This window comes from Bos taurus, chromosome 13, assembly GCF_002263795.3.
Source record: "Bos taurus isolate L1 Dominette 01449 registration number 42190680 breed Hereford chromosome 13, ARS-UCD2.0, whole genome shotgun sequence".
In the NCBI taxonomy this organism is placed as follows: Eukaryota; Metazoa; Chordata; class Mammalia; order Artiodactyla; family Bovidae; genus Bos; species Bos taurus.
The window spans coordinates 62,182,342-62,210,339 of NC_037340.1; the positions used below are offsets into that span (position 1 = coordinate 62,182,342).

Sequence of the window (27,998 nt, forward strand, 5' to 3'; positions counted from 1 at the left end):
CGGGCGGGCGGGGTCAGGCGGTTTGAACGAGACGAAGACGGAACCGGAGCCGGGTACGGGTAGCGGACGCGGTCCAACCGAGAGCCGGTGAGCCGGCCAGCGGGCACGGGGCGGTGGCTGGGGGGCGGCTGGGCGGGCCTCGAGCCGAGCCGAGCGCCAGTGGGCCTCGCGGGCAGTGCTCGGGCCGCTCCCCACGGCGGTGCGGTTCGGGCCGGGTGGGGGAAGGGCGGGGCCATGACCCGGCGCGCGCGGGCTGGGGGGCGCGCGCTCTTCGCTCCGCCGGGGGGGCTGGGGGAGCGGGGGCGGGGCGTCGGGCCGGAAGTGGGGGCTGCCCCTCGGCGGCGTGGGGGCTTATGGGCCGCGGCCTAGGCGTGGAACCAGGACAGGAGGCAGGAGGTTCCGGGGTGGTTGGGCCGGGTAGGGGGCGTGTGTGGAGTTGGAGTGGGCCTGCTGGAAGTTCTGAGGACCCCCCCACTGTAGGAGACGGGGCCGCCTGATGATTTAAGAGTCCAGGTTTTGGAGTCCAATCTGTATTGAATTCCCTGCTGTGCGACCTTGGGCAGGTGCTTTAACCTCTCTGGGCCTCAGTTTCCTCATCTGTAGAACGCGAGAGAAAGATAGTACTACAAAGGGCTTGTCCCCGAGTATGGCGAAAAGCAAGCCAACTCCCTGGACTTCTTCCTTTCTTCATCAGTATTTGTTGAGCGTCCACGGAGCGCTAGGCACTGTGTTAAGCACTGGCCATACACCCAGGAGCAGGAGGGCAAAGGCCTGCTTTTTAGTAGTCTACGTTGTGGTGGGGAGACCGAAAATGAAAAAATACATGGAAATGAGAAAATTAATATATGGAAAAGAATTTCGTATGATCACTGGCGGGACAGTGTAATAGGGTTATATAAACAGTGCTTTTTCAGTACGTGGTTTCACAGCTGACCTGGGGTGCTGCAGGGCAGAGCTGGGCTTCTACTCCATTTTGGGATTGAAACTCCTGAAGTTCATTGAAGGAAGATGCACCAGGCCTGCCATCCACCTCTCTGATGGGGTATCTGTAAGAGTAGTGGTAATAGCAGCTCTTTGCTAATTGGGCACTTGCTATGTGCCAGGTGTTGTGTGGTTTTATGTCATTTAATATTGCACTTGCCTCTTAACAGATTTTATCTTCATTTTACAAATTAGGGGACCGAGACTCTGAGAGGTTATTTGCTTTATGGTGTCCAGCAAGTGGCTGAACTCAAGTCTGTGACTCTTTGAGTCCAGGCCCTTAATCTCTGTATTACGCTGCTTCCCTGAGGTCCAGATCTAGACAGTGTGTTTCCAGTGTGCCCTTTATGATGGTGTATATATGTATACAGTTTTTGTGGTTAAGAAATGTATAGCGGTTTATGACACATAGGGAAGCTTAGGACATGCTGTGTTTTTCACTTAGAGTCTTAGTTAATCCTCACTGCCTCCTCGGGATGAGCAGATGAGCTATTTGTGATCCGGAAAGGTGAGGTATTTACCTAGGGCCACATTGCTTTTTTGGGGGGGGGTCCCCTCCGCCCATTCCATAGTGCTCAGTATGGTACCTTGAAAGTGATAAGTGCTCATCAACCAGCCTTGAATTGGAGTGGGTTTGGGAGCCTTTAGGAGAGGCTATATATGGAGAGGTAAGGGGAGGCTTTTTTAAGGAAGTTTAAATGTGGATCAAGGAAGGGTGAGGTTTATATGGTGATCATGGGGTCTTTCTTCCATTGAGGCCAAGCAGAGGAATCCTTATGGAGGAAGAGAATGAGCTGTCGCTAGCTGTAGCTGAGGCTCTGAGAGCTGGTCTCTTTTGACTGCCTGGAAGAGCAAATTAAATAGTTGAGTCAGTGGATGTTTATTGCACATCCACAGGGTGCCTAGCCCCATGTATTCAGTGGCTGCAGAGTTTGCGGAGCACATGGGGCCAGGTATTAATGTGCTGCTAATGAAAGAGTTTTAAATTTATGATGAGGAAAGGCCATTAAGGTTTTCTGAGCTGAGGTGTGGTCAGGAGACACACGTGGCTTTACCAGCTGCTTACATTTTATGGCAGCATGATACACACAGTACCGGATGGATGTATGTATGAATATCGCCAAAATAGATTACAGGTGCTCACCCTGGGGCTGTGGTGGTTTTTGTTTGCATGTGTTTCTCTTTGATACCACACAGTCTGCATTTCATTTCTTCCTTTAGGGATTTTAAACACAGAAGTCACTTGGTCTGATTTTTGATTCAGAAAATTCTCCTTGGGTGTTGCATAAAAACAGTTTGAGACAGAGACTAATTTGATGTCTGTTGCAGTGGATGGAGGTGAGAGATGGTAGTGACAGGTCTCAGGTGCTGTTTTTGGCACTGGAGATAGGATAAATGAGACAAGGTCTCTCTCCTGGACTTGTTTGTTTAATACCAAACCATTTTTTGTGCCTTACCTCATTTAAACGTCACCTCAAATAGGGGGCATTCACTCATAAGATGAATGAGGTGTATTGAAGTTAAGTAACTTGCCCAAGTTCATACAACTGAGTGAGAGCCTCATGTTCAAACCCAGGCTTCAAATACTCAGCCCTTTGCATAGAGCAAATTTCCTACTGGTTCAGATCCCATCTGGGAATGATTCAGAAATGAAGAGATAATGACAGTTGTAGAGGTTTGAGTGAAATGCTGTGGGAACATAGGGATTAATTTCCCAGTGGAGTCAGGAACTAAATTGTGTTGACTTCTAGTATAACATGGTTTTATCATCTGAGTTTAGGTAAGAGAGTTGATAATTTGCTTTCTGAGACACATTTTTCTCTGCTTGACACTGTCCTGCCAGCCTGAAGACAGGTAGCCTTTCCTGAGCCCACTGTGTGATATGCTGTGCCAAGTCCTCAGGGGAGGGGGATGTGGGGTGTGAGGGCACAAGCCTGAGACATCAGATAAAGAGGAGCTTGTGTGGTAGATCTCCATCATTTCCGGCCCTCACATTCTGTAGCTGTTTGACTTGTGAGGTGTGCTGGAGACGCAAGGGAAGACTAGCTAGTCCCTTGGTGGAGGAATGAAGTGCTCAGAGTCCCATGGTGGTTCCAAATTTCCTGAGTTTTTCTTCCCCCATTGATCATATTGATGTCACATGAAATGAGGAAAATTACAAGTGTTGGTCATTGTGAAATTTAGTATTTTCTAGCAGAAGTCCCCAACCTCCAGGATTTAATGCCTGATGATCTGAGGTGGAGCTGATATAATAATACTAGAAATAAAGTGCGCAATAACATAATGCACTTTGAATCATTTGAAAACCATCCTGCCTGCCTCCTCCCCCCTTTCCCCAGTCTGTCCATGGAAAGACTGCCATCCACAGAACCAGTCCCTGGTGTCAAAAAGGTTGGGGACTGCTGTTGCGTAGTCATGAGTCCTCATGGTAATTGCCCAGGAATCTCATTTAGGTCTGGATCCACCTGCCCTTATCTCATATTGAATCTTCTCTTCCCATTATCTGTTCACCAGCAGTTGGTGACCTTTTTCAAACTTAAATGGTGATTCTCCCCCATTTAAATCCCAGGAAGGGATTCTTGAACAGTTAAGAGATAACATCTGAATTCATCATGCCTGCAGAGTCCTAACAGGATCTGGCTTCTTCACTTTTCCCACTTCTGTTGCTCCTTACCCTCCTGCTTGCGGGGCTGTAGCCACTCTGCTTAAGCTTCTCACTTAGCTTAGCCAAGTGTCTGCTAAGCTCCTGGTGCTTAGTAAGCCTACAGATGGCCTCCTGTCCTCAGTAGGTTCAGCAGAGAATTTTACTAAGGACTCTTCTCTGTGAGGTCATTTGCCACCACCTCAGTAGTACTTAGGTTATAGAAAAGGTTACTTTTTCTATTGTAAAAGTGGACATAGTCTTTAAGAAAATTCGGAGAACTTCGTAGTGGAAACTATAAAGAGAAATTAATAAAAAGCCCACCATCTGAAGAAAACTGGTGTAAACATTTTGATACATTAATGGATAAATGAATTGATGTTTTCTAAGCACATTTTTATCGGAGAAGGCAATGGCACCCCTCTCCAGTACTCTTGCCTGGAAAATCCCATGGACGGAGGAGCCTGGTAGGCTGCTGTCCATGGGGTTGCTAAGAGTCGGACACGACTGAGCGACTTCACTTTCACTTTTCAGTTTCATGCATTGGAGAAGGAAATGGCAACCCACTCCAGTGTTCTTGCCTGGAGAATCCCAGGGACAGGGGAGCCTGGTAGGCTGCCGTCTATAGGGTCACACAGAGTCGGACACGACTGAAGTGACTTAGCATAGCATAGCATAGCAAGCACATTTTTATACCAGTCACATTAAAATGGGGCCTGAATTTTAGGCTGGCTGGTGTTGAGCCGTTCATTTCAGGTTATGTTTACTCCTGGAAATCTAGGCTTGTGGCTGGAACCCTAGGTCTTTGATTTGGTATCTTGGGGAAGAATGGGGGTGAGGCTTCCAAGTTGAGTGTCCCCATACTTCTGCTCTGGTGACTCCAGGAAATGCTTGCGCTTTCTTGCTGCCCAGTAATGCGATCCCTTCTCTTTTCTCACGTGCTGTAGAAGATGGCAGTGAACGTGTACTCAACGTCGGTCACCAGTGATAACCTCAGTCGACATGACATGCTGGCCTGGATCAATGAGTCTCTGCAGTTGAATCTGACAAAGATCGAACAGTTGTGCTCAGGTAAGAGTTCAGTAGACCCCTTTCCCCAAGTAAGCCTGTGGGTCCTTCAGGGATGCACAGGTCGGTCCATGTCTGATTGCAAAAGCCACAGGTTCGGGTTCTGTGTTAGGGCTGCTCTGTTTGTTTCAGCCTTGCCTTGGTTCCACTTGTGAGTGGGACTGTGCTTGAAAGGAGCCTGCTCTCTTCTGGCCTGTATGTCCACCGTCGCCCGCTATAGCGGCTCCATTCTGAGGCCTGCAGCTTACTTAGCCTCAGCTGCTCCGTCTGCACTCTTTGCATCCAGATTTGAAGTGACTTATATTTGAGGACAATAATTGTAATTGTTCTAGTTCTGTATTAGTTTATCAGTGGCATTTCTTACTTCCACATAACTCAAGACCAAAGTCAGGCCGGTTTGCTATTTCAGCCACAACTTTATTGAACTACTGTTTGTTAAGAATATGACAGAGAAGTGCTGATTTAAAACGAGAACATACATTATGTGTTAGGCTTATTAAAATGGATTTACCCCAGATAGGAGGTGGGGTCAAGAATATGACAGTAGAAGGATGAGCTGTATATCCTGCTGCTACTTGAATTCTTATCTTGATCTTTGGGTAGAGAATTAGAACCTTCAGCTTCTCCTAGTAATCATAACAACAGTTATTTAATTGAACACTTGTGTGCCAGGGTTATGTAAATGCTTTCAAATATCTTTTTATCACTGTACCTCTGTGAGGTGGCCTCTTGATGAAAGTGAAAGAGGAGAGTGAAAAAGTTGGCTTAAAGCTCAACATTCAGAAAACTAAGATCATGGCATCTGATCCCATCACCTCATGGCAAATAGATGGGGAAACAGTGACAGACTTTATTTTTGGGGGCTCCAAAATCACTGCAGATGGTGACTGCAGCCATGAAATTAAAAGACGCTTACTCCTTGGAAGGAAAGTTATGACCAACCTAGACAACCCATTAAAAAGCAGAGGCATTACTTTTCCAACAAAGGTCTGTCTAGTCAAGGCTATGGTTTTTCCAGCAGTCATGTATGGATGTGAGAGTTGGACTATAAAGAAAGCTGAGTGCTGAAGAATTGATGCTTTTGAACTGCGGTGTTGGAGAATACTCTTGGGAGTCCCTTGGACTGCAAGGAGATCCAACCAGTCCATCCTAAAGGAAATCAGTCCTGAATATTCATTGGAAGGACTGATGTTGAAGCTGAAACTCCAATACTTTGGCCACCTGATGCGAAGAGCTGACTTATTTGCAAAGACCATGATGCTGGGAAAGATTGAAGGTGGAAGGAGAAGGGGGCGACAGAGGATGAGATGGTTGGATGGCATCACCGACTCAATGGACATGAGTTTGAGTAAACTCCGGGAGTTGCTGATAAACAGGGAGGCCTGGTGTGCTGAAGTCCATGGGTTGCAGAGTTGGACATGACTGAGTGACTGGACTGAACTGAACTGTGAGGTGGGGATGTTTATTAACCTTTTTTTTACAGATGAGAAAATGGGCTTAGAGAAATTGAATAATAAGTATAGGTTTAAACAACCCAGAATAGAATTGAGGCTTGAACCATATTTGAAATCAAGAGCCCATGTCCTTCAGCCTCTGTACCATACTTGTTCTTCAGACTTTTCTTTGACCAACTAGTGCCATTCACATCTCCTTAAAATTATTGCTTTCATTTATATGAAAATTTTCTAAATGAATTCAGCTTCTGTACTTCCTTATTTTGTAGCTGAGTCTTGGTCTTAGTTTCATTTGCTGGTCTTGTTACTTCCTCTGTGAGATTTAATCCCAGTTCTATAGATGGTCAGAGAGGCTCGTTGTGAAGTCGTACAGTGAGGGGGGGCCCAGGAGTCACGCCTACTAAGCGTCAGTTTCTCTGTGAGTCGTAGGTGCCGTTGGATCTGTGCTGCTTTTCCTCTAGTTTCATTTCACCACCACATCCCCTTTTGTTGGAGGCTTTTAAAGCACTCGTTTGCCCCGTGATTAATGACTAATGGGGGGGGATGAGGTCATCTTAACTTTGTTTGGAGCCAGCTTTTTAACCAGCAATTTCTCCCTGAAATTTGTCTTTTTCTATAAATACAGTTCAAGATGTATTTCACTTAATTAAAAAATGAGATCTCTTTTCATGTGTAGGTAAGACTGTACGTGTGCTCATCTGGCTCCAGGTTTCTCTCATTCAGTCAGGGAGCTGTCGTTGGTAGTCAGGGCACGAAGAGACCCCAGTCTGCCCTAAGCGTGTGACTTTTGATGGGACCCTGATGTTCTGGTTCTTCATCTGTAAACTGGGATAAGTGAAGCGAAGTGAAGTTGCTCAGTTGTGTCTGACTTTGCGACCCCGTGGACTGTAGCCTACCAGGCTCCTGAATCCACGGAATTCTCCAGGCAAGAATACTGGAGTGGGTTGCCATTTCCTTCTCCAGGGGATCTTCCTGACCCAGGGATCGAACCTGAGTCTCCTGCATTGCAGACAGACGCTTTACCATTTGAGCCACCAGGGAAGCTCTTAAGATCTGGTTCACCTGTTGGGCTGTTGTGAGACTCACCTGTAAAAATAGCTCTCAGATACTGATTCTGTGCCAGCCCCTGGATGTGAGGCTGGGTTTCTCAAGGGACAGGACACATTGCTGTTTTTCAGAGGAGCCTGCATGGGGCACAGCTTATGCATTATAGAGCCTGATTTTGCATCCAGATCTTTCTGGCCACATAGCCTGTACTCTTTCTGCTGTGTACATGCTTTATCTTTTTATTTTATTTTTTTGACTGCACTGGGTCTTCATTGCTGCCTGTGGGCTTTCTCTCGTTGCAGTGAGTGGGGGCTACTGTAGTTGGGATGCACAGGCTTCTCATTGCCATGGCTTCTCTTGTTGCAGATCATGGGCTCAGTAGTTGTGGCACATGGGCTTTGTTGCCCTTGGCATGTGGGATCTTCCTGGAGCAGGGATTGAACCCATGTCCCCTGTGTTGGCAGGTGGATTCTTAACCACTGGACCACCAGGGAAGTTCATCCATGCTATATCTTTTGAAAAGAAGCATTTGGAAGAGAGTTGAACAAATTAAAATATATTACCAATTATAGCGATATTGTTTCATTTAAAATCTGTAAAGAGTTTGAATTTTGCCTGCTGCCTGCCATTTTTCTTATTATAAAGTGCTTTTTCCCAGTGGAACATTCAGAATACTTTGTGAATATGTAAACAAACTTCTGTTCACAGCTTGTTCCCCCCTTGAGAGTGGTGTGGGGCTTTTCTGAGTATGTAGAGGTTGCATTGTGTGCATGTTGGTGTTTAGGAAATGGGGTCTCAGCTTCCAAACAGGATGAACTGTAGACACTGTGTCCCTGAAGAAGGTCTGCTTCCAGGGGATTGGAGTCAGAGAGAAAGCCAGGCTCCTCAGATCCTTGTGTTTACTGAGGCCTCAGGAGAATCCCAGGGACCTTTATCACTGGTGCCTGGTCCCTCCTGATCTTACCTTCGTTAAGCAGAGAGGCAGGCACACCAGAATTCTCTGACCGTGCACAAGCTTTGAGAGGTAGGAATAGGTTTTCCGCTCGAGAGGGCAAAGCCCTGAGGTTCTACACTATTCATGTGCTGGCTGCCTGCAAAGTGGCTGAGTTTATCAGCATTGTGTGCTCCCTGCGTCCAACGGTGAAAGGAACCTCTGCTTGGCTCTTGTAGTGAGATAAGGTGCGGAGGACTTCAGTGATAGGGTTGGCTGGTTGTTTCAAGGTTCATTATGTTCTGTAGTCTCTGTTTTGGAGAGTTAGTCATCAAGTATTTTGGAAAGATAGTTATCAAGAAAAAAGACCCTGGTCACAGAGAGTGATTGCGATGAGGGATTGCTTGTGTCAAAAGGGGGATGCAGGAAAGGAAAGAATAAAAAAAGATTTCCCTGGTAGACTAGTGGTTAGGATTTGGGGTTTTCACTGTTGTGGCCTGGGTTTAATCCCCAGTTGGGAAACTAAGATCTCACCAGCGTGATGGCAAGGCCAAAAAAAAAAACAAACTGGAGTTGGGAGAGGGGGTGAAGAATGCTGGTTGCTTTCCATTCCATTCCTCTCTCCCTTCGGTTCCAGTCCCTGACCAGGCCCCTCTGCACTTTTCTAAGGGCCCAGCATGGTGCTCTGAGTGTGAATGTCCTCAGAGCTCCCTTCTTTGCCTTCTCTTGTCCAGGCCAGCCAGCTTCACAGTTCCTGTGCTCTGCTGAATGGGAGAGGTGTTCAGATGCTCCCAGGCAAATGCTAGATTTCCTTTCTTCTTAGCTTATTGTGGGGCCGTGGTGCCTTTAGTTTATATAAAACAGCTGTCAGTCTTTTTCTGGAGCCGTTCTGAGAGGGAGACCTGCCCCTGACCAGGCCTCTCCCATTTTGTTTTCTCAAGTTGACTCCCTTTTCCATTTTGGACCTGAATTCGGCCATTCTTCCAATGTCTCAGGCCTGAGAAGCATCCTTTGAGGCTAACTCACAGAGTTCTGGGTCTTCTGCAGGGTCTTTTGGCTGTAGCCTTTCTCAGTTTGCAGGCTGCTGCCACAGTGGCCTCTGCACTGGGCCCTACACACCTCTCTGCTTGTCCCATGGTTGTCTACGGCCTTTTGAAGAGACCATTTTTATTGAGTCACTCCTCTGCTCACGAAAGTAGCTCTTGAAATTTTTTTTTGCTTAATTAATTCTTCAAATACCTCTTTGTGTTAATTGAAGCAGAAGACAAACTTATTTTCTTCTGAGTATAAGTAATTAGGTCTTCTTTATAGAAATGTATTAAAAAAGAAAGCTAGCTTAAAGCACAACATTAAAAAACTAACATCTTTGCATCCTGTCCCATTACTTCATGGCAGCTAGAAGGGGAGAGATTGGAAGAGTAACAGATTTTATTTTCTTGGGCTTCAAAATCACTGCAGATAGTGACTGCAGCCACGAGAATAAAAGATGTTTGCTCCTTGGAAGGAAAGCTACAACAAACCTATACAGCATATTAAAGAGCAGAGACATCACTTTGCCGATAAAGGTTCATAGAGTCAAAGCTTTGGTTTTCCCAGGAGTAACGTACGGTATGAGCGTTGGACTGAAAGAACACTGAATGGCGAAGAATTGGTGTTTTGGGAAATGTGCTGGAGAAGACTCTTGATCTGTTGAAGTGCAAAGAGATCCAACCAGTCAATCCTAAAGGAAATCAACCTTGAATACTCATTGGTAGGACTGATGCTGAAGCTGAAGCTCCAATACTTTGGCCACGTGATATGAAGAGCTGACTCATTGGACAAGACCCTGATGCTGGGAAAGATGGAAGGCAAAAAAGAAGTGGGTGGCCGAGGATGAGATGTTTAGATAGCATCACTGACTCAATGGACATGAATTTGAGCTGGGTGACAATGAAGGACAGGGAAGCCTGGTGTGCTGCAGTCCACGGGGTTGCATAGAGTCGGATGCGACTTAGCACTGAACAGCAACATAGAAACATTAAGAATAAAACTGTAATCTGTTGTACTGTCACAAGTGATAATCACTGTTATCTTGTAATTGTATTTTGAAGGTAAGGTCTGTCATCCCCATGTTATAGAGAAACTGAGAGAAGTTAACTGACTTGTCCAAGGTTACTCATTTTAGCTGTATTTTCAGTATTTTCCATAATTTTAAAATGTAATTGACATACGTTTTGAATAACCAAGTCTCAAAATGGTTTAGAATTCAAAAGAAACAAAAAGATAAACAGTGGAAAGCCTTCCTGTGAAAAGAGCAGAAGTGACCAGTGTTGTCAGCTGGGTGGCCTCCAGGGAGAGTGTGTAGGAGCAGAAACGTCCATCTGCCCATGTTCTGTGCGTGTGCTTCTCTTTCCCCCATTCTACACGCCCGGGGGCGCTCGAGCACGTCGGGCGTTCTGGAGAGCGTCCACTGCCCGTGCAGCATGCGCCGCTTTCTCCTTCTGTGGCTCTGTAGCACCGTCATTTCTTTGAATCAGTCCCTTGTTAATGGACATTTCATTTATTTCCAGTCTGTTGCTGTTACAGACTGTTGTAGTAAGTATCAAATACAAGCACACAGTGTTGTACAGTTTTCTTTCTTTTAAAATTAAAATAGGGTAGTTTTTCTCATGTTCAGATGTCTTCAGACCGACTTTTAATGTCTGCATTAATGACGCCTCACAGTCTTCTATTTTCAGATTGTTTTGGTTATTTTTTTGATGCCTGGACAGGGACTATTTCCAAATTGTATTCAACCTTTAAAATGACTTAAGCCTCACCTACTTCCAAAGCCTGAACACTTTTGCATTTAATGGAGCGTGTTTCCTGTGTGTAAAACTTTGAGAGTTCTTAATGTGGAGTTTTCTGATAGGAGGGCATCTGTCTTACGTAGAATTCTCTTTTTTGTTTTAATCTGTTTTTCCCCTCACTCTTAGTTATGGTGATGCTCTTGGTCAGAGTCTCACACCTAAACTCATTTTTTAAAAAAATTTATTTTAATTGGAGGATAATTACAATATTGTGGTGGTTTTTGCCATACATCAACATGAATCATTTTTTAAAAATTAATAAATTTTTGACTGTGCTGGGTCTTCATTACTGCTTGTGGGCTTTCTCTAGTCGAAGCGAGAGGGGGACGACTCTCTAGTTGCCATGCACAGGCTTGTCATTGCGGTGGCTCCTCTTGTTGCAGAGTGTGGGCTCTAGGGCGCACAGGCTTCAGTAGTTGTGGTACCTCTCCACATATGGAATCTTCTGGACTGGGGATCAAACCCTTGTCCCCTAATTTGGCAGATGGACTTGCCAACCACTGGACCACCAAGGAAGTCCTGGCCTGTATAGATTGTTGACTTCAGCTTTCATCTAATTCTCCAAGGGGCCCTGGCCCAAGATGGCTGAGAGCCTGTGCACTTGAGATAGTGCAGGCGTTGGGCGCAGGGCTGCACTGTGCCCTGTGTGTTCTCTGCTTGTAGCACAGATCTCCGTAGGACGGCGCTGTGGTAGTCAGCGGAGACCTGGTGGTTGATGTCATGACACATCTGGTCCCACCCTAAGGCTGTCTGCATCTTCCAGCCACAGGTTACGTGAACCTGCTCTCCTGCCCCAAAGCACTGGGATAGCGGTCATCTAAGAGCAGTCCTCTTCTGCACCTTGTGTTGCCAGGCTTTGTTATTAAGGCCGAGACTGGAAGGAAAGCCCCTTTGAACCTCTTCTGTACCCACTTGAGACATCTACAGGCCAGGAGTGTTGAGCCCTTTTGTAAATAACCACCTGACAGACTTCTTCCTTTTAAGCATTTATCTTCTTATTTTGTGTGCTTATAATAAAAGTAATTTTCATTGTATATAATAATATTTTAAAAAATAATATGTTCCATACCACCTCCCAGAGATGGCCACTGTTCAGTCATATTTGATCTCCAAAACAGTAACCTTGTATGGTGTAATACAGTGTGCTTTCTCCCAGTTTTTTTCTATACGTATAAAGATGAACGTTTTTACATATATGAAGACATGTTATAGATAACGTTTTTGTATCTTACGTTTTCTTTTAACATTAAGTCTTGAGCTCTTCTCCCAACCCCCGCCAAAAAATGTGCTTTGATTGCTTGCGTAATACTCTCTTAGGCAGTGTTGTGCGAATTTATGTAACTGATTGCTCCTGCTCTTGGACATACAGGTTGCTTCCATTTTTTCCTCTCCTGAATGAAGTTATACAACTTTCATGTGTAAGTCTTTGCTAGATGTATTTTTAATGTGTGTTACTTTATTAAATTTACTTTTTTTCCCCTTTCTTCTAAGTTTACTTTTTTTCCTTTTTCTTGGCTGTACTGTGAGTCCTAGCTACTGGACTGCCAGGGAATTCCCCTTGGTATATTTAAAAAAAAGAAATGATTCCCTTAGATCCCTTAGGTTGGATCCCCGTGTGTTTATTAGGTGTTTACATTTTTGTGTGTGTGAATTGTCCAATTGATTTGTCTATTTTTATTGAAGTCCTTGTGTTTTTCTTTGTATATTATCTCTGTTTCAGCCAGCTAGAGTGTAGCAGCATGGTATATACCTCTTTCTTCCCTGAGCCAGGAAATGCTTTAGTCTGGAGTAGGGTGTTCTAAGAAAGTGCATAATGACATAGGAAAGAGCAGTGGACAGGGAGTCAGAATACCTGGAATCTGGCTCTAAGCTTGGTCTCTGGCCTCTGTGGTCGTGAGCCGCAGTTTTTGGTCGTCAGGTTTTAAATTTATAATGGCTCTAAGGATTCTTCTAGCTCTAAAATAAAAACTGAAAGTTCTTCAGGCAGGTTTTTAAGAGCAGATGACTGATGCTTTTAAGTGGTTTTGAATGGAAAGTCTCATGAATGGCTTGAGAAAACTGTGTATTTAGTAAATGTACTTTATTTTGCTGGTTCAGAAAAAATATCTTTCATGTGTGAAGCAGTGCTGTAGGTATAGATGCTTCATAGATTATGTCCTTGTGTATATGTGTGTTTTAAGTTGGTATGTATGTATCAGGATCCAAACCAGATCTATATATTGCAGTTGGTAAATTATTGCAGTCAACAGAAAGTGGACTTTCAAATCTCCCTTAAAATGCAGCAATCATCACTCTTCGTGCTATTAACTTGTTAAAGAGACTGGGTCGTTGTCTTACGAAATTGAGGAAGCTATTAGTGCCTCTATTTTAAAAAGCATAAATATTGCTAATTCACTGCCTGGTACATAGAATTCGCATAGTATATTTTTGTTGGATGAGTAAATAAATCAAGCCACTTTAGGAATCAGGCTTTCACTTTCTAGTGCTCCTTTCTACTAAGAATGTCACTCTGATCACTGAAGTGCTTCTGCTCTCTTTGCTGCTGCTGCTAAGTCGCTTCAGTCGTGTCCGACTCTGTGCGACCCCATAGATGGAAGCCCACCAGGCTCCCCCATCCCTGGGATTCTCCAGGCAAGAACACTGGAGTGGGTTGCCATTTCCTTCTCCAATGCATGAAAGTGATAAGTGAAAGTGAAGTCACTCAGTCATGTCTGACTCTTAGCAACCCCATGGACAGCAGCCTACCAGGCTCCTCCGTCCATGGGATTTTCCAGGCAAGAGTACTGGAGTGGGGTGCCAGTGCCTTCTCCAGCTCTCTTTGCATCTTCCCAAAAATAACGATAATGGCACTCTTTATGCCAGATCTGGCAGGAAGCCAGTTTGGCCTGATGTAAAATAAGTTGAATATGCTTATTAAGGCTGCCTCATTCTGCAGAACACCTATTGCGTAGTCGCTGGATTTCTCGTCTCCTTTTCCTGAAAAGACAGTAAGTGTACATGGAGCCTGCCCTCTATTAGGAGAGTGCATTTTAGTAGGCATTAGAGAAATGGCATTCCTAAATTTTAAGTGCCAAGAAAACACTTTTGGGGGTAGTGATGGATAAAAATGAATAAGTGGAGGAAGGAATGAAATTGGGGAGCAAATGGGATGAAATATATGCAATAATTTCTTATAGTGGCCTTTAAAATTGAAAAAATTTAAATGGAAAAACTCAAAGATTCCTTCTATTCAATTTTGTTTATAAACTGATAGGTTAATTAAGTTTATTTAGAGATGTAAAAAGCCCAGGGAGGCAGACATCTTAGAAAAAATATGTTTTTAACCTAAGTCAGAGGATGGATCTTTGATCAGAGGACGGATCTTTGCCATATTGGGGAACTCCTCCTCCTGCTGGCATTCATTTTTCTTTTAGTTGTCATTTTATTGTCATTTCTGTTTCCTACAAAGAATAGTCTTAAAATTTCATAGGACCATTCCTTTTCTCTTCATCATGGGATTTCAGGTTGCAGGTATGTTGTAGAACTTAAGTAGAACCACAGTTCTGTTACTGATTTCAAAGTCAAGTGGAAATGATGCTTTGGGATTTTGTAGGTACACTTCCACAACTTTTCAAATTGTACGTGGGTTAAGCGAGTTGGTAACTTTTTACCCTGTTTCTTTAATAGCTAGTGCGTTTAATGTTCCAGTGTGTGTTTTCTTCTTCTTTTACTCACTCAGGGGCTGCCTACTGTCAGTTTATGGACATGTTGTTCCCTGGCTCCATTGCCTTGAAGAAAGTGAAATTCCAAGCCAAACTAGAACATGAATACATCCAGAACTTCAAAATACTACAAGCAGGTTTTAAGAGGATGGGTGTTGACAAAGTAAGTAAGCTTTATTCTTTCATTTAGGGTATTTCTTAACTCGTCATGATTACCAAGGCTACCAGTGCTGGCCCATGACTTTGGATGTTTTTGTTTTTCTTTTCCCAATTTGTATAGTTATCTTTTCTCGAGTTAACAGTTTACGGGGAGCAATGTGTCCCTCTGTTGTCCTGTCCCTGGTTCCCGTGTGGTCGTCTTTCTTCATTGTGAAGTTGGCGGCTGTCTGGAAAACCAGTCTGTAAATCTGTACCCATTTTTTTTTAACTGTAATATATTAATCTGAGATCTAATTCTTTTAATCTCTGAATTTGCTTCTGTAAAACATACCATATGGTAGAATAAGTAGTTCTAATAGAGAAGATTCTAGAACTGCTTGACTTTTTTAGTGAAGTATAAAACCAAAGTATAAATTACAATATTTTTATAGCTAGTAGGTGCTGGAAAGTTCCCTCTTGCCCTCAAGGTTATGTGAAGCTATAAGAAACAGAGTCCACCAAGCTTCATTGGGAAAAAAACCTCTGTTTTAGTAGATAATACGTTATTGCAGTTAAGCAGTCCCCCCCCCCCATCAAAAAGGCTTAATCTTTAAGCCATTTTGAGGGCGGGGAACATTTTTCAGTAAAGCTTGTAATCACCCCCTAATTATCTTGCTTCTATATCTGATTTTTTATTTACTTTGAAATCAGTCTTAATTTAATATTGTCTCTGCAATATATAAAATGTGCATTAGTATTGTAAGGATATCATTTAGTTGTCAGGCATGGTTTAAACTAGGTTTGTCTTATTATACACAGTAGTTTTTCTTTTTCTTTTTATGGAATTAATGTTTTGAATAAGGCAGATTCCTAGAGTATATAAAAGTAGAATAGTGCAGGGATCCCCCGTGTACTTCGTGATCATCAACTCAGGGGTGGTCTTATTTCATATTATCTCTACTCCACCCCCTGTAGTCCTGGATTATTTTGAAGTAAGTTCCAGATTTAGCTTTATTTGTTAATGTTTCATACCAAGAAATTTTTTAAAGTTTGCTTGTTCAGAGGGGTGGATAGTTCAGATTGTAACTGGAATCCTTGAGGAGTTAAAAGATAGTTATGCTCTGACCATTTAAAGTAATACCTGATAGCACAATAAAAATCTTAGAGGGTCCTTTAAAGTGTGTTTTAATAGGATTGCAATTACTTGAAAAACATGCCATTTTGTAGAAGTCTATCCCAGGATTGATTCTGTACCTTGACCTATTTTTAAGGTAATTTTTTTTTAACACAGTTCATCGAGAATACTTGTTATTTTGTGGTCTGGACTTGGTACCTTGTGTCGGGCACTGTGGCCATGCAAGTTCCATGGGAGGTTTACTTTTTACAGTGAAATGACGTATCTTAAAATGTGTTTGGATGTGTGTGTGACTTCTGTATGATACTTGTTTCTTTTGCGTTTCTGATTTCTTTTGATGGAATTGAACTGTGGGGATTGGCTGTTGTTAAGTTCTCTGTGGAAGGTAAATTGAATGAAACTTGCTCTACAACCTTCCAGGGGCTTACTGAACATTTAGTTCTTGCCTCTTTGTCTCCTTTTAGCAGAGCTTTATACTGATTTTGGTGAATGTGAACACCTTTGATGCCTGCCAGAAACCTCTTGCTTTGAACTAAAGAATCTTATAATTTTCTGCAGATAATTCCTGTGGACAAATTAGTAAAAGGAAAGTTTCAGGACAATTTTGAATTTGTTCAGTGGTTCAAGAAGTTTTTTGATGCAAACTATGATGGAAAAGAGTATGACCCTGTGGCTGCCAGACAAGGTCAAGAAACTGCAATGGCCCCCTCCCTTGTTGCTCCCGCTCTGAACAAACCGAAGAAACCTCTCAGCTCTAGCAGTGCAGGTAAAAAACAAACCAACTGCGCCCCCCCCACCCCACCCCCCCCCCCCCCCCCCCGCACAAATAATGCCATTTCCAAATAATGGTAGTCTAGGTATTCATTCATTCATTCAGTAGCCATAGGCTTAGGGATCTGAAGTAGCATAATCCCAGCCTTATGGCAGGAGCATGGATTGTGACATCAGGGCCCAGCGTTTGCTCTTAGATCTCTGGAGCCTCTATTAGCGCTTCATCTCTGCCCTGTTTCTTCCTCTGTAAGAGGGGAATTGCAGTACTGGCCCCAGAGAGCTGGTCTTGAAGCCTGAATGAGTTACTGTTTGCAGTTTTGCCAACACTCGTTAGTTGTATGGAATAGAAATCCCTCAGGTTAGCTCACATAAAGGAGAGTTAGTTGGAACACAAGGACATTTCATCTTAGAGCCCTGGAATGGGAATTTGCAACCGGACCTGAACTCTCAGAAACTGAAAGAGCTTTCCAGGTCCCTCGGGGGCTGCTCTTGGTTCTGCATTGTCCTTCTGTCTGCAGACCAGCTGCTTGTGCTTATTCACGGCTTCCCTGCCCTCCCTAGAACCTCAGCTGCTAAGTTCTGTGATGCCAGCAGAATCCAGGAGGCAGGGGCAGGCTGTTTATAAGAGACTATCTTTTGAAGTCCTGGCCTAGTGGGTTTTCCTAAATGTGTTTGTAGTGATATACTCACAGAATGTGTGTGTACCTTGTGAGCGGTGGGTGTTCTACAGATGCTAACTCCTCCTTTCCAGAAGGTGGCAAGAACATTAATTAAAGTTGGATAGTACCTTGAGGGAGGGGCTGATCTATCTGGTAGGTAGAAAGGGATGTTGAGTGCTTTGTAATTTTTATAGCTTTATTGAGCTCTTGATTGACTTAAATACAGTTCATGCATTTAAAGTTTTCAAGTGTACAATTGAATGGTTTTTAGTGCATACATAGGTAATGTTATTCTATTGCCATAATCAGTTTTAGAACATTATCATTACCCCCCAAAAGAAACCTCACGTGCTCCCGGTAGCAGTCACTTCCCATTTCTCCCCAAAACTCCTCCCTCCCTGATAGTCCTGGGCAACTGCTGATCCTCTGTGGATTTACCTATTCTGAATATTTCTGAATGGAATGATAGAATATGTGGCCTTTTATGTCTGATTTCTTTCATTTAGCATAATGTTTTCAAGGTTCATCCATGTTGTATCATGTATCAGGACTCCTTTTTATGGTTAAATAATATTCCATCGTGTGGTTGTAGCACATTTTATTTATTCATCAGTTGATGATGATTTGAGTTCTTTCTGTTTTTAAGCTATTATGAACAGGGCTGCTATGACCATTCATATGCAAGTTTCTGTGTGGGCGTATATTTTCATTTCTCTTGGGTGTGTATCCAAGAGTACATACTCTTGGAGCAGAATTTTTGGGTCATGTGATAACTCTGTGTTTAACGTTTGACAGAACTACCTGACTGTTTTGCAGAGTGGCTGAAACATTTATTTTCCCAAGCAGAGTATATGAGGGTTCAGATTTCTCCAGATATTGAGTACTTTGATTCTTTGGCTTTTTAGAATGGGGAATTGCATAGATAACCCTGTGCATTTCACATTTCAGATGCTGCTAACAGGCATGTGGAGACTTGGATTGAGTATTTAGTCTTCAGTTTAAACATATGCTAGAGATCCTCCAGCGGAAATGCCTGTTACTCTGGGTGGCTTTAAGGTCATATGGTTGTTGAATAGTTCAGAATGTTAGGAAGATGAGATATTTCTAAGCCTGGCATAATATATAAACTTTGCAAAATACTCGCTGAATGCATAACTAAAGTCATGAATGATAAATTTGCCTTGAGGTAGCCCATTCCAGATTATTCTTTATTATTTTAACTTGCCAATAGGTTGGCCCCGTTACTGTTTTCCTCGTCTTTGCTTTGGTCATTCTTACTGAGAGAAGTCTGTCTATCCTAGTCACTGTGCTGCTTTTCTCTCCTGACCCTCTAAACAAGGAAACAGGAAGGGGTTTGGAAGCCATTAGTGGTCAGAGCAGTCTCTACCCACTCGCTCATCTTCCTAATCCAAGGAGTGTCAGGTTCTGAGTTGGGAGACACCTTACTTTCCAGATGGGGTGTCATGGGTGCCCCACAGCTGGGGCTGTGGGCTCTTTCCCTCTGCTCCATGAAGCTGCCTGTCTGTGCATTTAGTTAGAGCTGGGTTCAGGTAGTTCATCTGTTTGTACCAGGTTGACTTTGCCTCTTTCAGATGATAGTCCCGTCCACCCCAGCGGAAAAAAGACCACACCAAAAGACTTATTGCCAGCACGAAAGATCATGGCTAAAATTGGTACTTCCCTGTGTTGCCAGGATGCAGAATCACTTTGGGTGATCATGGGGTGTAATCTTGCATGCTGGGCTCTCTGCGGTAGGCCTCTTCACTGCATAACTGTGGAGAGCAGTTGGTCACAGCCTTCTCTTGTTGTCTGGTGGGTTCTTTTTGTTTTGAAATTTCTCCTCTTAAAAAAAAAGCCAACTCTGTCCCCCTCTCAGCTCCACAGAGGCCCATTACAACACACAGAACTACTGCAACCCCTAAAGCTGGCCCGGGTGTGGTGCGGAAGAATCCCGGTGTAGGGAATGGAGATGACGAAGCAGCTGAATTGATGCAGCAGGTAGGCATCTCCTGTGTCCACAACAGGAACCCTTTGGGGGAAGGGGCGCTTGCTGCCCTGACTGGGGAGCTTTGTCTGTGTTCTTGTGGGAAGACCTGCCTTGTCTGTGTATCACAACAGTCCTCGTGACATGTGTCAGGGCTTTGGGACCTGTGTGGGGACTGTGAGCATGGACATGAAGATGGAAGAGCGGGGTGGGCAGCTGTTTCTAAGCTCCATTGTTTCTATTAGAAACCAGTATCTGTTTGGAAATGCACGCATAAGGTAGAACCCTGTTCAAAGTCTCTGGAACACTGTCAGGGTTCCTGGGATTCAGAGACTGTCTCTTGAATTTTGGCTCTAACAGGAGATAATGGAGAGCTCCTTTCTAAATAATAATTAAAAAAAAGTATTCTACAGTGTCCCTGCTGACATCCTGGCTCACTGGAGAATCGAATGGAGAGTGCAGCTGATGTGCAAAGCCTATGGCTTTTCTCTTCTTAATAGGTAGATGATTTGAAACGTCTTGTTTTGAACCAGTTAAGTATCTGAAAATAATTGGTAGAGGTCTCCATAGATCAGAACAAATTTTCGATTTTTAGACATTTTCTCACTAATTCTTATAGTTGTTTTGTTTGCTTTTGGATGTTCCTTGTAATTAATTCCAGATTTAAAAATCAAGGATGCTCTGTAATTCCTGTGAGTTTAGGAATGAACCTTTTCACTTTCCTGAAAGCCAAGTCCTAAAGCTTGGGGGAAACAGCCTCACTTTAATCCAGAACCTTTTGTGGCCCAGACCAAACTCTGAGGAAGTCAGGACCTAAAAGCCTGTCCCCAAGACCACATTCACTGTTATTTTTCGTTCTCTGATCTGCATATGCCCCACGGTGTAGGTGCCTCGGGAGGGTGGGAGGTGACCGGGTCAGCATCCCCGTGGTTGTGGCGGCCTCAAGCGCCCTGTGGGCACTGTGGCTGTGAGTGCAGAAGTCCTGGAGGTTGAGGAGGTGTCCCTGGAACTGCTGGTTTCCAGGCACAGGTGTACACAGAAAGTGGTCTCAGAAATAGAGTAAAGAGGTGTCAGTACTGAGACTTGGCAGCCAGCATAGGGTTGGCCTCACGGTCTCCAGAAGAAGATGCGATGGATTCCATGGGACTGCTGCCCAGCTGGTGTTCTAGGTGAGGGAGCACTGGATTTGAGGGGGCTGTAGATTTGCGGCTGGTCCTGGCTCCACTTCTAACTTGGGGCGAGTCAGTTAACCTCTGAACTCGCTGCCTCATATGCGGCGGGGCAGATACTTTACTCTCAGTGGTTGGATGGATTTCACAAGCTGACGTTTTGCCAAGTGCCTGGAAGGGTTTGGGATAAATGGGGTAAGTGGGGGTGGATGAAAGACAGTTGTGATTATTATGGAAGTTCTTGTCTGTGGTCTTGATAGAGTGAAAAAGGTTTTGAAATATGTTTTCAAAGTTCACAGGAGTCAGATTTTTTTTTTGGTGAAATATACAACTGTTAACAGCAAAAACAAAACCAGCACTTTTAGAGTGCAGGCGCCAGTGCTGGATTAAGCGTTTTGCTTTCACTTTTGCAGCAGCTCCGTGAGGGGTTCCAGAGAAGGACAGCAGTGCAGCTCACACCAGCCTGCCCAGCCCTGCCTCAGAAATAACGTGTGTGGCCAGCACAGGGCTTTGATTTTTACCATTCTTATTTTCAATGTGAAGGATTTTAGGTTCTTTGCAGGTTGCACACCCTGTTACTAACTCCCATGGCTCGTATACATGATCTCTCTGACCCTGAGAGTATTAAAAGTGGTGCACTTGATGAAGGGATGGAGGTCTGGGAGACAGGACCATATTGGTCATGAAAAGTGGAGCCTCACGGGCTTGGTGGGCAGTGTGTTCTACACAAAGTACCTTTTGGTGTTCATAGCCTTGGGATAGCTTCAGTGATTCCATATTCGTTTTTTTAAATGTAATTTTTATTTTTGACTGCACTGGGTCTTCAGTATTGTGCGTGGGTTTTCGCTAGTTGCGGAGAGCTGGGGCTGTTCTCTAGTTGAGGTGCACAGGCTTCCTGTTGCAGTTGGCTTCTCTTTTGTGGAGCACAAACTCTAGAACATAGGCTTTAGTGCTTATGGCACATGGGCTTAGTCGCTCCAAGCCATGTGGGGTCTTCTCAGACCAGGGATTGAACTGGTGTCCCCTGCACTGCAACCACTGGAACACCAGGGAAGCCCGATTCCACATTCTTACGTCATTTGGGAGAAATGTACTGTTCCAAAGCAACACTATTGAGTAGAAATAAAATGTAAACTGGAAATGTGAGATATACGTATATAGAACTGAAAGTTTTCTGGTAGTCACACTGAAAAAAATTGTAATAAGAGACAGGTTAATTCTAATAACACACATTACTCAATATATTTAAAGTATTAGCATTCTGATGTGATCATTATAAATAGTTATCAGTGAGATGTTTTACATTTGAACACTGTACTGGGTCTTTGAAATCCAGTGTGTATTTGATAGCTACAGCCTGTCTCAATTGCACTGGCTACATTTCAAGTGCTCAGAACACCACCTGTGGCTCATAGCTACCGTATCGGCCAGTGCCAGGTCGAAAACATTCTCCTTGGGCTTCCTGGGTTCCAGCTATTACTTCGCTGTAAGAGAATTGTATGCTTGTGGATTGTTTCTTGTGGATTCATGGTTGTTGAGGGATGTCAGGGAGGGCTGCTGCCTTGGCCTGTGGGTGGGGCCTGTCGGGCTGGTTTCTGGCGCCCTGGGTGATGTATAGGTGGAAGGAGGTTTCAGTGGGCTTACGAGGGAGGCGCCGGTGTAACGTGCGTGTACGAGTGGGCTCCAGGCTGCCGCGCCGCGCCAAGTGCTTCCCTTTCCTTCTCGTGATTACGGGCCTCTTCTCACTCATGGACCTTGGGCCGAAGATCCAAGCAGCTTTCACTGCTGGGGATAGTCACCTCTGATCCTTTAGTCCCCTTCTCCCCCTCCACTTCGGGAGTAACTGATAGTTTAAGGAAAGGCTACAAACAGCATTTAAAGCAGGGGTGGGGAGAGTGGAGGTGGATGAATTATTTTGTTTTGCAGGCGACTAGGTGGTGTTAGTACTTTATTGAAACTTTCAACTATTTTTATTCATTTATTTTTAAATTATTTGTTTTTGGTTTTGCTGGGTCTGTGTTGCTCTGTGGGCTTTTCGCTCGTTTCAGAAGCAAGGGCTACTCTCTTGTTGGGCGTGTGGGCTCCTCAGTGCAGTGGCTTCTCTTGCTGCAGAGCACAGGCTTACTTGCTCTGCAGCATGTAGGATCTTCCTGGATCAGGGATCGAACCTGTGTCTCTTGCGTTGGCAGGCCATTCTTTACTGCTGAGCCAGCAGGGAGGCCCCACAGTTATTTTTTAAAGTGATTCCTGTGGTTGCTAAATTCCTTTAGTGAGAGTGTCTAGAACCTTGTTTCTAGAGCCTTGATTCTGGATCGGTCTGTTCAGGCCTTTGATGGCAAACATTGAAATTAAGTCTTTGACAAAATGGTCCTGGTGGTTCCAGTCACCTGCTCCTCATCTCTGATGCCTCTCAACTGCAGGTTGTGAGGGAGCAGGACTTGATCCCTTTGGTTGGGCCTGGCTTCTTTATCAGGCTGTGGGGAAGCTGGATGAGCTGTTTTAGTAACTAGACGTTCAGAAGGTGGACTAGGTTCCTGTAGTGCCTCTGGCTCTCAGAATTCCACTACCCACATTGTTCTCAGCAGCTGCACCTTTGATTCCCTGGCTGGGCTTTCCATGGGGCCCTAGCCTGTAAGGCCTGAGAAGATATATTGTACCATTTGCCATGTAATTTGCATTCAGTGAGAGTCATGGTTGAGTATTCTGGAATGAAGACACACTGGACTGTGAGAGTTGTTATGGTATTGTTATTATTATGTTATGATAACATAATAAAAGTTATGACTTTTATTATTCTTGGCTGAACAGAGTCCTGACCCATTCACTGAGATTTGTTTTGTCATTGCCTCTTTGTGGAAATTAGAGTCCCTCAGTGAGGCTCCTGGAAGATCCTGTGGCATGAGTGGTGAGCTGATGATATGCTCAGGGAGCTAGGGGTGGAATATGGTGGGGTGTGCCCCTCTCCTCTGCCCTTGTCTCTCCCTTTTGAGACTGTCTTGAGGGAGAGAGTGACGCAGGGACCCTCTCATCAGAGGATGCTTTTCTTTTAGTCATGGATCACACCCTAGCCCCAACATACTGGGGGGAAAAATAACTATTGAGTTTCTATGCCCAGGTGCCCCTCAGTGCTAGCTATCTTTGGCCAGTATTAGTTGTTTTTAAATAGTCTTGCCCTCCTGCTCATCATTTCTATCCTGCTCTCTTGGACCAGACCCTGCCTTACCGTTGACTTCAGCTTGCAGAAAGACCTGGATTAACTGACCAAGTGTCCTGGTATGGACTCAGTATATAATTGGCAGCCACTCTGCTGGGCCAGGTTGTGGATTCTTTTTCTATATTTGTCTCAGCAGCCATGCCTTTTTCTCTTTGATCTTATCTTAGTCTCTGAGAAATACCTACATGTTTCCTCATGTAGCCTGTCCTTTTGCAGGGATTGTTACAGTCAGAGTGCCATGAATCAGCCCATGGTATTGATCTGGAGCTGAAGAAAATTGACATCAAATTAAAATGGGAGTTTTGTCCTTGTTAGGGAATTTGATGAAAGACCACACATCTCCTTCCGGGTTGGAGGTTTAATCTGATGTGTTGTTGGTGTATGAATTCCAGGTGTCTGACCCTTTCTAATGTTTTGTGCAGGTCAATGTATTGAAGCTGACTGTGGAAGACTTGGAGAAGGAGAGAGACTTCTATTTTGGAAAGCTGAGGAACATTGAGTTGATTTGCCAGGAGAACGAGGGGGAGAACAACCCTGTGCTGCAGAGGATTGTGGACATTCTCTACGCCACAGACGTATGTGCTGACTTGGGGATGTTTTCTTGCCATTTTGCCACCTAAGAGAAAATACATTTTATGTGGTGGTTTTTGGCAAGCTCAGTACTGATGCTTGTTGTGTTTCAGCATAGCATTCATTTAAAGACTTCATCATTGACCCTCAAGAGTCAGCCAGAGGGGGGCACTTCAGCTTCTGCTTTGAGGTCTCAAGGGACAGTGAGGTGGCGGGCTGCCCTGCTTCTGTAGCTTGTGGCCACTGGTAGGTCACGAGTGCCACCAAGTGCTCTTAATCCTGCCATCCCCGCCTCCACCCCACTCAGCGTGGACCCCTTGGTCCGAGTTGCTGCCTCTTTTTCCTATGCCCCAGGTGTGCCCTGGAGGGTTAGGCACACGGCCCTGTTTGAGGTCTGCTGCCCACAGCTGTGAGAGGTGCCTTTTTCCTCCCACGCTGGAGTGTGCCCGCTTCCCATTTCTCCACACTCTCTTGTGGTCAGATCTCTTGGGAGTCATGTGTATTCGGCAGCTGAATAGGGAAAACTCATTTTCCCTGGATTTAGGATTTGACATTTTGCTCTGTCCACTGTTTAATGGCTATAATTATTAATAATTCTGCCATGCCCAGCAGGGTCTTGAGGGTCAAGCTATAGTATGTGTCTTGCCTAAGTGTTTCACAGTATGTGGCCATATACAAATATAAGGTAACATTAATGTTATTAGCACTATCCTCTAAACGTATTAAGTGAATTTGGGGGTGTTAAGACTGATGACTGAAAAGTTGATAATTTGTTCAATAAACCTGTGTTTCAGGCTTGCTATATACCAGATAATGCAGACAGAGTTAATGAAGATACAGGTGTCTTTGGGTTTAGTCCGAGTATTGTTTTAGTGGAGTCATATGTTGAGTAAATTTAGCCATAGAGGTTTAGTTTAAACAATAGATGGTGGGTGAAGGGGGAGTCTAAGTGTTTTAAGAAGGCAATGGCATCCCACTCCACTACTCTTGGCTGGCAAATCCCATGGACAGAGGAGCCTGGTAGGCTGCAGTCCATGGGGTCCCTAGGAGATGGACACGACTGAGCAACTTTACTTTCACTTTTCACTTTCATGCATTGGAGAAGGAAATGGCAACCCACTCCAGTGTTCTTGCCTGGAGAATCCCATGGATGGGGGAACCTGGTGGGCTGCCGTCTATGGGGTCGCACAGAGTCGGACACGACTGAAGCGACTTAGCAGCAGCAGCAGCAGCCATTAGCTCATACCAGATGTCTGGAGTGTGTGTGAGGTGGGAGCCACACATCCGAGGTTTCCCATGCCTCTCATGTTTGGTCAGCCTAGTTAGTTGTGGGTAAACAGACCACCCACAGCACCTGCAGTAGCATGCAGGTTCCTTCTTGTTCAGTCCAGTCGTGTCCGACTCTTTGCGACCCCATGGACTGCAGCACACCAGGCTTCCCTGTCTTTCATCATCTCCTGGAGCTTGCTCAGATTCATGTCCATTGTGTCAGTGATGCCATCCACCATCTCATCCTCTGTCGTCCCCTTCTCCTAAAGGGGATGCAGGTACCTAAGTGCAGTCAAAAGAAGGCACGAAGGAAAAGCTGGCAATGTGGACAGGTTATTGAGAGGAGATGATCTGGTACTATTACGGTGACTTCAGGGATTTTTGAGGGTCAGTTTTCTTAAATAGCTTTATTGAGGTTCGGTTGGTTTAACGACAACTTGATGTATGACATCATTGCCATCATCAAGACAGTGGACACATCCATCACCCTGAACAGCGTGCGGGTGAGTTTGTGCTCAGTTTTGTCCTTCTGTGCGATGTGGTTCCACTGCCTAACTAATAGAAAAGCAGTCACTTGGTCTTGTGCCATTCAATGCCAAGTGTGTGGTAGAGACAGGAAGAACCGTTGACTTTGAGAGGCTTTAAATATGAGGAAAGGGAACCCACAGTAGAAACTGGTCTTTCATTCAGCGTTGAATAATAGCTTTCCCCTCCCATCTTCCCATTTCAGGAAGGCTTCGTGATACCTGATGAAGGGGGCCCACAGGAGGAACAGGAAGAGTATTAATAGCCTGGACCAGCCGAGCAACATCTGAATTCTTCACTCCAAATCATGTGCTTAACTGTAAAATACTCCCTTTTATTATTCTTAGAGGACTCACTGGTTTCTTTTCATAAGCAAAAGTACCTCTTCTAAAAGTGCACTTTGCAGAAGTTTCACTCCTTTTCCAATAAGTTTGAGTTAGGAGCGTTTACCTTGTAGCAGAGCAGTATTAACATCTAGTTGTTCACCCAGGGAACAAAGAGGCTGACCATGGGCTCGCTTTGTGGATGCTGGTAGCACTGATAGCTGGAGAAGGTGGAGACCTCAGTAGAGAAATGTAAAGACTGATTTGAATTTTAAGTTAATGTGAAATCTTGGCAGAGAACGTTTTAATAAATAAATGCCTTAAGAGTATTTAAAAGATGCTTCCATATTTCAAAATATAAAATGTGTGTTTGACATTGTGTCTGGGAAGGAAGGGCTGGAACCTGGAGCCTTTGGGACCTGCTGTTCCCAGCCTTCGCAGGACTGCTTGATCCTCATAAGCCCAGACGTTGGCCCAAAAGCAAAATTTGAAAAGTTATTTTGTAAGCCATTTTGATGACCTTGACCAATAGCATGCCTGTTAAGAAGCAAGAGGCATTGTTGCCTGGATGAATAGAGGGTGTGTTTCAGGCCTGAGAGGTCTGAGTCAAAGAGCTTGATTTTCATTGAGCATTTCTCTGGTGATTTTCCAGTTATCCCTGATAATTCTGTGTACTGTGCGTGTTTTTTTTTTTTTTTGAAATGAGGTGTGTCCAGTTTTTAAACCTAACAACTGCTTTTGGGGACTTGCCCACATCTCTGGGATTTGAATGGGGGCTGTGTCCCGTTTTACTGTCTTTTAAGTTTACATGTAACATGTTCCTCTTCTCTGCTCCCCTTGCCCACTGGGGACTCCTCTTTGGCTCCTTAAAATTTGCTGCTTAGAGTGGAAGTTCAGCAGGCAGGTGATCATACTGCAAGTTCTTTTTGGACCTCTGGCAAAGGGAGTGATCAGTGAAGGCCACCACTCCCTTGGGATCTGCAAGGCTGGGTGTTTTCGGTACCTGCTGTCCACAGCCCTCCACTGTTATCGGAATACTTTGCCAGTGCACTAATCTCTTTGGAGATAAAAATGTTAGTGTGTTACTAAATGTTAATTTTCTTTTGCAGAAAATATAGTACCATGTCTGAATTAATTATTAATATTTAAAATATTTCATTCCTTAGCTCCCTCATTTGCTTTGCTCACAGCCGACTCATTTCCTTTGTTTGGCAGAATTCTGCAACGTGTGTGTCACCCACTACTGAGATTGTTCAGCCCCTGATGTATTTGTATTGATTTGTTTCTGGTGGTAGCTTGTCCTGAAATGTGTGTAGCAAGCAGGTATTTTATGATAAAATTGTTGTGTAGTGCATGCTCTGTGTGGAATTCAGAGGAAAACCCAGATTCAGTGATTAACAATGCCAAAAAATGCAAGTAGCTAGCCGCTGTTCAAACAGCAGTGGTGCTGTTTCTCTTTTGTGGCCTTTTCGACTTCTGTTGCCCTAAAATTCCATTTTGTTGGGAACCCATTTTCCACCTGGTCTTTCTTGACAGGGTTTTTTTCTACTTTTAAACAGTTTCTAAATAAAATTCTGTATTTCAAGAGTG

At 44.3% G+C, this 27,998-nt stretch overlaps 1 protein-coding gene across 3 annotated transcripts; it reads left to right on the plus strand.

Annotated features, from left to right (window-relative positions):
* Positions 1 to 7: 7 nt before the first annotated feature.
* MAPRE1 (microtubule associated protein RP/EB family member 1) lies at positions 8 to 27,993 on the plus strand. 3 transcript variants are annotated; one of them, XM_059892491.1, is made up of 7 exons: positions 8 to 563; positions 4,570 to 4,693; positions 14,669 to 14,814; positions 16,483 to 16,690; positions 19,231 to 19,352; positions 24,144 to 24,296; positions 26,291 to 27,993. In XM_059892491.1, the coding sequence occupies exons 2-7, from the start codon at positions 4,573 to 4,575 to the stop codon at positions 26,345 to 26,347; spliced, it is 807 nt and encodes a 268-aa protein (XP_059748474.1). In that variant the 5' UTR covers positions 8 to 563; positions 4,570 to 4,572; the 3' UTR covers positions 26,348 to 27,993. The 3 variants fall into 3 exon arrangements, with proteins under 3 accessions (XP_059748474.1, XP_024856211.1, NP_001068802.1); XM_025000443.2 differs by having other exon boundaries at positions 8 to 53; NM_001075334.2 differs by having other exon boundaries at positions 25 to 87; positions 26,291 to 27,762.
* Positions 27,994 to 27,998: the final 5 nt, after the last annotated feature.

Coding starts and splice junctions, on each gene's coding strand:
- MAPRE1 (XM_059892491.1), top strand. CDS start 4,573: ATGGCAGTGAACGTGTACTCAACGTCGGTCACCAGTGATAACCTCAGT. Junction 4,694..14,668: donor GATCGAACAGTTGTGCTCAG/GTAAGAGTTCAG, acceptor TTACTCACTCAG/GGGCTGCCTACTGTCAGTTT. Junction 16,691..19,230: donor TCTCAGCTCTAGCAGTGCAG/GTAAAAAACAAA, acceptor TCCCCCTCTCAG/CTCCACAGAGGCCCATTACA.